Source organism: Archocentrus centrarchus, unplaced genomic scaffold (genome assembly GCF_007364275.1).
Source record: "Archocentrus centrarchus isolate MPI-CPG fArcCen1 unplaced genomic scaffold, fArcCen1 scaffold_53_ctg1, whole genome shotgun sequence".
Taxonomy (NCBI): domain Eukaryota; kingdom Metazoa; phylum Chordata; class Actinopteri; order Cichliformes; family Cichlidae; genus Archocentrus; species Archocentrus centrarchus.
Window position 1 is genome coordinate 166 of NW_022060275.1, and position 9,607 is coordinate 9,772.

The 9,607-nt window shown below is 41.5% G+C and overlaps 1 protein-coding gene across 1 annotated transcript; it reads left to right on the forward strand.

Annotated features, from left to right (window-relative positions):
* Positions 1–3,147: 3,147 nt before the first annotated feature.
* LOC115777451 (sodium channel subunit beta-3-like) lies at positions 3,148–9,354 on the forward strand. Its single transcript, XM_030725358.1, has 4 exons — positions 3,148–3,327; positions 5,026–5,115; positions 7,991–8,344; positions 8,788–9,354. The coding sequence occupies exons 2-4, from the start codon at positions 5,064–5,066 to the stop codon at positions 9,009–9,011; spliced, it is 630 nt and encodes a 209-aa protein (XP_030581218.1). The 5' UTR covers positions 3,148–3,327; positions 5,026–5,063; the 3' UTR covers positions 9,012–9,354.
* The last annotated feature ends 253 nt before the right edge of the window (positions 9,355–9,607 follow it).

Here is a 9,607-nt window from a genome sequence, read left to right on the forward strand (position 1 = left end):
TTCCTCTGCAGGTGAAACACATGGAAACATGATGGAGACGAACGTCACAGAAGGAGAACGTGAAGATGAAAACACGCTTGATGTGGTAGAAGAGGAAACTCCGACTGTCCTGATGGTTCTTCCTGCTGTTGTTGTTGTTGTTGTTGTTGTTGTTGTTGCTGCTGCTGCTGCTGCTGCTGTAGCTGGTTCTGTAGTTCTGTGGAGATTTAAAAGGAAGAAGAAGCAGCCCACTGAGGCACATAACCAGCAGCTGCCTGAAATGTCCAGAACTGTGAATTTTGCTGTTCTTCCACATCACAGTTTAGGATCTCCTCAGATCACTTGGAACTCCGGCTGAGTGAGTACTAAAATAAAGTATCTGCTACCTGGTACCATGTACTAATGGAAACTCCTTCAAATTTGTAGATTCCAGGTCATCTCTGAGTTCATTGAGCTCATTTAGAATTAAGAGGCTAATTCGTTAACTGGTAATCTGTGTAGTTTTTTAACATCTTTAACATTCCAAATAAATTGAGACAAGTGGAGAAAGGTCACACTCTTCCTGCACACAGTCTTAAATCTCTGTGATTTGTGATCAAGAGAGCAGAGTTCTCCCATACTGGCTCCTCTTCCTTGGCTTCCTTTTAAATATAGAATTTAAAATTTTTCTTGAATAATGGACAGCACTGCCCCCTATTGGTGTGACACGGTACTTCCTGCCTCCCCCTGCTTATTTTCACCATGAATTTATGACCGATCATAAAGAATAAACACGTCACACACATTCTTTCAGTTTGTTACACAGACTGTGGAACATCAGCATGTGCAGCACATGTGTAATCAAACATGTATATTAGTGATATAAAGAGAGACAGCAATGGGCATGCGCCAACCGCCTGCTTCATTTGTTGTATGTGACACAGCGCCACCAGAGGTGAACCACTGCACTGCACTGCCTCTCCCCGCATTTCTTCATGTGTTTGAACAGGCGATGTGTAAATTCCGCGATTTTGACCATTAAAGTGTTGAAATAATTCAGAAAACAGTTTTATTGAACAGTGAAGTGGTCAAATGTATTTTCTCATCATTGTTATATTTTATGTATGTTTACGTATGTTTAATGTATGTATATATTTCTATACATTCTATTTTTGTATATTTATACATTGTTTATTTTCTGTATATTTCTTGATTATACTAGATTATAATATTTTTATTTTTATTTTAGAGAGTTTGATTTTCTGTTGCATGCACTGAACAGGAGTGGCCCTCCAATCGCATTGTACATCCTGTATAATGACAATAAAGGCATTGTATTCTATTCTATTCTACTTGTCATGATGACGGGAGGCACTGCCTCACCTGACTGCACATCACTGTTATCTATTCATTGTGCTTTGCTGGTAACCCCCCCACCCCCACCCACACACACCCACACCCACACACGCCCACACACGCACAGAGTTCCCCTAGCATTTTGTTCAGTGGGAGTTTCCTGCCTTTGTATTTGTTTATTTATTTTTTTTTATTTCATTCCACTTTTACTTTGTACTTTGACTTTACTTTTGACTTTCCAGCATCAGTTTGTTTGTTGTGTAGTTTCCTGCCTGCCAAGTTATTATTTCTGTCCGCTGACTTTTATATTTTTTGGACTTTGTAATAATGTACATACAGCTTTTAATCTTATCAGTGACCAGTTAACAATCCCAACAAACCAAAGGAATGCTTTAGCATCGGTGTGGATCACAGTGTGGGACATGCCCAAATCCCTGCAGCACTTAGTCCATGGAGAACTAAAGAAGAGCATCGTGGTCAGTGAAGCCATCAGAGGAAAACATCTGGAACACACGAGGCAGCTGAGCCAGGACCTGGTAGATGGAACCTGATTTACATGTTTTACAAACTTCAAACCTGCACAGAGGTTCAGGCTGAGAGTAAAAACTGACCTTGTTGGATGGGCGCCAGCTGAGGAAATGATTTCTGTGGGGACGACACAGACTGACTTTAAATGTGCCGGATCAGCTCTCCAAGCAGTATGCCAGTTTAACAGGAAACCCCCACCCCACTGACCCACCCTGGCTCAACACATCCTGAATTGACAAACACCCCGAGTTGTCTGACTGTGTGAAGATCATTTGGATATATTTCTGCTTTTGTGTTTAAATAAACGCTCTGATTTGGATTTCATTTATTGTTTCAGTCTTACTTCAAACTGACCCTGGATCAGATTTGAATGAAGCTCCTTCAGTTTCACTCTGAGTGACCTGTGATGCTGTGTTTTATTAAAGTTCCTCCTGCACTGTTGCCTCAAAGCTAGAAGGCCTGGGTTTGACTCCAGCTTGGCTCTGGTCTCTCTGTGTGGAGTTTGCATGTTCTCCTCGTGTCTGCGTGGGTTTCCTCCCACAGTCCAAAGACATGCAGGTACTGGGGTTAGGTTCATTGGTGATTCTAAATTGCCCATAGGTGTGAATGTGAGTGTGGATGTGACCTGTACAGGGTGTACTCTGCCTCTTGCCCTATGCCAGCTGGGATAGGCTCCACATAAGTGGAAGAGGATGGATGGATGGATGGATGGATGGATGGATATTATTGGAGGACAGCAGAGAGTCAGTGACAGGGGGGGGGGGCAGTCCTGCAGGTAAAGAAGAAGACAACACATCCAGGTGGAGCAGACAGATGCGAGAAAGATGTGATGAAGATACAAGCTGAGATGAAGATGAGGCTGAGAGGCTTTGTGACCTATTGAGTGAGTGCTTCTAAGATCTGATCATGTGATCAGTTATTGATTAATGTCTGTAAATTTATTACGGTGACTACAGCCTTAGAAAGGAGACACAACTCAAAGCTGCACCAGTGTGTGCTCGACTGTGTGAGCAAAGAGACATCGTCTCAGTTTGAGGCTCCTGAGGACGAGAGATCAAAAATAGAAAACAGTCCCAGATGAACAGAATAAAGCTGAGCATGAATCAGTTTCATTCTAACAGCTTCCGTGGTGGGTTTTAAGTGACAGTTAATTGAGTTATGATCCGTTTGTTGGTGATCAGCTCGGAGCAGGATAAACTTTTTTTTTTCTTTCAGTAACTTCAGCTCCTTTGTTATTGCGCACGTGTTTATGACCCCACCCCCAGTAGGTCACGAGGAAGAACACTAACAGTCAGAGCGAGCTGCTGTAAACAACCTGCTCTCACACTCGGAGACTTTCGGCTTTCTTTAACATCTCGTCAGGATTTAAACTCGGATATTCTGCTGTCCTCGGGAATCCCAGCATCCTTTGGATATTTAGAAAACTTTGAAGAGTCGCATCAGCACAACAATGAGGCGGAAATGGCTGCTGGAGCTGAGCTGCAGGTGAGCTTTAACTTATTCTGAATCCAGCAGTCAAATAAGAGCTTTGCTCATATTTATCATGTAAACGGGCCTTTAATAAACCGCGCTCACTGCAGATACACAGTCACAGTTACAGACACACAGTGCTGCGACTACGGAGCGGGTTGAATGTGTTTTATTGGTTTTCGATGGTTCCAAAAAAACCTAAAGCAGAAGGATGGTTAAAAACGTCTGCGTCTGTCTGTGCGCGCTCACGCACGGGTCGTTTTGTTTGTTTCTTCTTCTGCGCGCCTCTATTTGAGCGCCGCCTCTCTCAGAGACATTACTGTGATATAACTGCAGGCTGCTCCGTGCGTTCAGGTCTGACTCTGAGTCAGTGTGAGGACAGTTTGAAGCCAAACAGACCCGAGCTTTACTGACTGAACATTATCGGTGATAAATATCCTGCTAATGTAACTGAACAGTCTCTAATCCGTGTTAGCAGCTGCAGTTCCAGCGACGTTAAAGAGCCTCAGCAGCATCGGAACAAAACAAACACATTTATACACTTTCTGCATCACCAGCTGGAGATATGCAGGGCTGGGGTTGAAATTCAGTCCGGGCGCGTGGCCGCGAGATCTGCAGCGCGCTGCTGTGCTTCATTGGGTAAAATAAAACATAATCTGTTCACCGGCCGGTTCGACCTGGACACGACCGGCAGTTCGGGAAACCTCCCGATGGCCACCACTCCCCTGGATACATGCAAGCTGCAGAGAAACAGCGCTGTGGCTCTACCGCTGGGCTCCATTCACACGAGTCCCACCAGGCTCTAGATTAAAAAAAGCTGCAGATATAAACCGGCTCGGTCAGCAGAGCCTCTGTATCACGCTTAAAGCAGCCAAATCAAATAGTTTCTGTTCTAAAATTAAATCTAAGGAAATTGCACACAGAGAAGTTTTGGTTTCAGTCTGAGCACACCGTCACCAGATTAAAATCTTATCACGGCTGGCTGAACCTGAAATTAGTTTCACTTTTGGATTAAACTGTATGTTGATACTTTTCCATAGCTTTAAATAACATTTTATTCGTGTTGATCCCGACACTCGTTTATTCTACAGCAGAATTAAATTAGAACTGTAAAGTAAAACAGAGGCAAGAATGAATGAATAGTGCATGAAATTGTAAAGGTGTCTAGAAAAGCGCTATATAAGACTAATGCATTATTATTATTATTATTTATCTTGAGGTAGAGGGTTTGTATGAAAGGGCAGATGTTCTGTTTCTGTTCTGATTAATAGAAAACAGAAACTTTGAAGCACTCGATCGGTATTATTCATATGTTGAATTCAGCACATGGATACTTTGACTGTGAGAGTGCCTTAAACAAACAAACAGATCATTTAATTTGTTCCGGTTTCGAGCTGAGAACCACCTGGGCAATGATATCATACATATACTCATCACATTACCATTTTTTTAACATCCTCTTCCTGAGATGTTCTCACTAAAATGTTGTGGAACTGAATAATTTGGGCGTTGGGGATCATTTAGCGCTGCTGTCCCTGCTGTGTGCTGTATGCGCTGCTGTTTACAGTTCTGCTTGGACACAGAATTTTAATCTCACGTGCTTTTACATTTGAATAAACATAGTTTCAGTTTCTGTTCTGTGTTCCCTCCCTCATCCCCAGCCTTTCTGTGAAATAGCTGCTCTGTACTGTAAATGTTCTTCACTCTGTTCAGGTCAGGCTTCTGCTCCCCTCTCCACCCTGCTGTCACAGATGGCTTCGGTCAAATTTCTGCTGTTTTTGTCACTAATTTCTCTGTCTACAGGTGAGTCCAGCAACTTTGTTATTTTTTCTCAAACCACCAGTGATGTCAGTAACTCATTACTAAGTGCGTTACTGACATCACTGACATCCCGCCTTACTCTACTCTGACTACTTTTTCTCGGTAACGAGTAATCTAACGCGTTAGTATTTGCAGTCCATTAAATTAAAGTTACTTATCCAGGTCCCTGTGCGTTACTTTTTTGTCATTTTCCTCAGTACAAAGATATACTTTTGCTTTCTTCTTGAGTCTCGGGGAGTGACCGCTGGCCGATGGGACAATTGCGTCCCCTTTGCAGCATGAGGACAATAACAGCACAGCGACACAAACATAAACAATGCAGGGAGGAGAGAGATGCGCGTTTTCTAGCTAAAATACAGGCACTATTGTGAGTCTGTGTCAGCTAAAGATGACAATATCAAGGTTAGCTGTGCGCTCTGTGCTGGCGACAAAGTGCTGTCTAGGTTCAAATACATTAAGTCAGATTTGAAGAAACATCTGGAGTCACGGAGCAGTCACACTTACAGAGCGAGTCCCACCAGGTGGAGCGAAGCAGAGCTGCGGCTAATGCAGGAGCCCCCCAGCACCCAAACAACGAAATCTGGACTTTGGTACAAACTAGTAAGTGGATGATGGTCGGACAGTATGTAGCAGAGGAAATGCTGCCCTTAAACACGGCTGACTCGCCCTCGTTTCCTGGTTGTCATTTTTATGTTGAGGCAGCGGGGGTGCTGCCGGTGTTGTGCCAAAAAGTGATTTTCGATATTTGCCGACAAGTGATCGCCTGTATTTAAACTGCTGTAAATGACTTGTTGACCTATAATCTGTGAAACGTGTCAAACATTCTCTGAATGATATCTGAGAGAGAAACAGCATTTCTATCACAAGGTACAAGCTGCAATCAGTTTCTGGCAAAGTGACTTTTATATATATATATATTTAATCAAGGTAAAAACTGCCATTGCCATTGTCATGATTCCACACCCCCGTCATCTGAGGCTCCGCCCCCCAAGCCAAAACAGGGCCAAAACTTTGAACTCGAAAAAAAAATTTAAACTGCGAAAAAAAAATCTGAAAGTGGAAAAAAAAAAACTTGAATCTGAAATGTAGTTTTGAAATAAATTTTTTAAGTTTCACATCTTTTTTTTTTCAGTTGCAAAACTTTTTTTCATTTTCAAACTATTTTTTTTTTGGTTGCAAAACGTTCAAAATAATTTTTCAGTTTCAATTTATTTTTTTTCGAACAAACTTTATGGCCCCAATTTAGCTCCATAGGAACACGTCTCGGTGAGGAAAAAACACCAATATCAACAACACCACCTGAGAAGCGCACACAAGGCAGCTACGGAAACACATTTTTTACACACATTTAGCACGTAGTGCTGCTGTCTTTTGAACACTTGGTTGTTGAATAAATTTCTTTAAACGGTATCTTTTGTTGAGTTTTTATTACACAAGAGTTACTCTTGTACTTTGAATCTTGCACCTGACAAAGTATGAAAAATTAAAACTACCGTATTTTCCGGACTATAGAGCGCACCATACTATAAGCCGCACCTACAAATTTTTTGGAAAAAACTGGAAACGTACATATATAAGCCGCACCGGGCTATAAGCCGCTGGTATCTCCGCCGCTCTCGGTTTTCCACAATTACTCGGCACTCAGCAGAGGGGGACAGACAACCCCAAATTTGAGTTATAACAAGTCAATTCACCATTGATTCGTTCACGCCGAGCTTACGTGCAGCGGCTCTATTTCCCTCCTGTAGTGCCAGGTCGATAGCCCTCAACTTAAAAGCGGCATCATAGGAAGTTCTTTTTGTGGTTTCCATGATGAGGGAGTTTGAAAAAAATCTCTTTTGTGCCTGCTGCTAGCACTTGTTGGCGCTTTCTTCTTTGATTTCCAACTTTGACGTCCCATGATTCATATCCTGCTAAAGAGCCCCCTGGTGGTTAAAGAAAAATCCACAGAAACGCCGCACCGGGCTATAAGCCGCATGGTTCAAAACGTGGGAAAAAAGTAGCGGCTTATAGTCCGAAAAATACGGTAATACTGAAACTAACGAAACTAAACTAAAACTAAGCAATAAACAAAAAATAAAACGAGCAAAACCACTCTGAAAACTAATTAAAACTAAATGAATTAAAGAAAAAAAAAAGTAAAAACTAACTAAAACTAACCGATAATGTAAAATCCAAAACTATTATAACCCTGTGGCAGACAATCACTTTTTGGCACAAGACCGGCTGCTGTTGAAAGTAACTAATAAAGTAACTTATAATATCACTTAGTTTATAACTGGTAATTATGTGACGATGCTTTTCAGGTCATTTTATGACGTAAGAGGAATGTAATGTAACAAGTAGTGTAACTAATTAATTAATGTACTGCATTATTTTTAAGAAAAGTAACAAGTACTTTTTTATGAGTAACAAACCCAACAGTGGCAAAGTGGTCCTGCTGGGCTGTGTTGTGTGGCAAGATGCTGAATGCTGACTCATCAGAGTGTCAGTGTGAAACTGAATGTGTGTGAATTGGTAATGATTTCTCTGAAACAAGCTCTTCCCTTTTCTGTAAATCGCATTGCCGCAATTTACATATAAGCATGAGCTCATCACATTCCTGCTTTCGTTTCCTCATTCTTTCCTTGTTTTATTCCACAGAATAAAAACCAATTGTGCTAAATTAAAAATTTTTATGGAAATGAGGATCATTTGACATTGTGCAGGGTTCTCTTCAGGTTTTAGACCAACACCTGTGTAAACTGCAGTGTTTGATTTGATATATATATATCAGACATTTTAAAATGAGTTTCATGTCTTAAAAAAAACAAACTTTGGCGTGAAACTAATGATAACTGATGATTCTTGTCTTCAGCTCTGCAGCAGGATGTGCAGGTGAAGCTCGGAGAGGACGTCACTCTTCAGTGTCAGATCTCCAAACATGAAACCATCTCAGTGCTGAAGTGGAGCAGACCTGACCTGAACACAGACGGCTACGTCTACTTCTACAGGAACAGGCGCTCCTATCAAAACTACCAGCATCCATCTTTCCACGGGCGAGTGAAGCTGAGGAACCCGGAGATGAAGGACGGAGACTTTTCTCTGATCCTGAAAAACGTCACATTTAATGACGCTGGGATATATGAGTGTCACATAGCAGTGAGGAACCCTGTGAGAAGTAAGAGAGCTCACACTGAGATCAGCCACTTCATCGAGCTCACAGTCACAGGTGAGTGGGCTCCCCCTGAGAACCGCCTCCTTTCCAATTCAGTTTGATATTTCTGCCTTTGTCACAAAGCAAATGCGATGCCTCCACAGTGTAGTGGTTAACACATTCACATGAATCCCCTGTGGCATCAGGAAGGTCGCCTGGTGTGAAACCTGTGGAGTGACTCACTGTGCTATGAGTAACACAGATAACAAACAGGCATTAAGCTAACACTGTTGAATGTTAAAGTCACAGCATGCTGCTAACACGGAGGCTAAAAGTGCTCCTGTGGACGCTCAGCAGCCAAACGTATTTTATCTAAGTTAAAAACGTCCCTATAACAGATGTTTTCATGTTTTCTGACGTGGAGATGAAGCTGCTCTCCTCGTCCTTTGACCTGCAGGACTCTTTGCTGCTGCTTTGTCTGAAGGGTTCTGCTCTGACAGCTGATCTTTCCTCTGCAGGTGAAACAAACAAAGACACGTTGGAGAAGCTCATCATGGAAAGAGAAGATGCTGATGGAAACACTGATGTTGAGCAGGTTGGAACTCCGACTGCCCCGCTGGTTGTTGCTGCTGTTGCTGCTGCTGCTGCTGCTGTCACTGTTGTAGCTGCTGTGGCTGTTTTGTTAGTTTTGCTCCTTAAAAGAAATAAGAAGCATCTGAGTTTGCTTCCTACTGAGGAATAATCTGGTCTGAAACATCCTGCTGATGGAGCAGAAATGTGAAAGCTTTGCTCACCTTATATATACTTATATACATATATATACTTATATATATTTATATACTGCTCATATCTCATGGTTCAGCTTAATTTCTGTCCCAGGCCAAAAATTCTCTCAACAACAAATTTGAACTACAGATTAATTTAGAGTGTATAAATTGATGGATTGATGATTAAAAATTAAATATTTCAGACAGTAGTTATAATTATTTTTATCAGAAAAAACACCTGAAACGTGTTTTACCTGAGACAATAAAACATTAGGATTTAATTATATAACTGTGTAATCACTGCAGCCTTTAAACACTGTCCCCACTTCTCTAGCATTAACATTTTCTCATAGCATTACTTAAAACTATAAATAATAATTAAATATCAATTAACTCTTACATAACAATCCTTGGTTATTAAAATTAGTGTGTGCATTCAAAGCAGTGGTAGGAAACACGCACATGCTGAAATTACACCACAGGTGACTTGTGACCATCTCAGTCCCTCTTTAGATGTTTTCTTAATCTCAGATCAGAAAAATTTTGATTTGGGCACTCTGTGACCTCTGAG

Excerpts from the sequence above, each read along its gene's own strand:
- LOC115777451 (XM_030725358.1), top strand. The coding sequence starts at position 5,064 with ATGGCTTCGGTCAAATTTCTGCTGTTTTTGTCACTAATTTCTCTGTCT. Across the intron at positions 5,116-7,990 it reads ACTAATTTCTCTGTCTACAG|CTCTGCAGCAGGATGTGCAG; the intron begins GTGAGTCCAGCA and ends TCTTGTCTTCAG. Across the intron at positions 8,345-8,787 it reads CATCGAGCTCACAGTCACAG|GTGAAACAAACAAAGACACG; the intron begins GTGAGTGGGCTC and ends TTTCCTCTGCAG.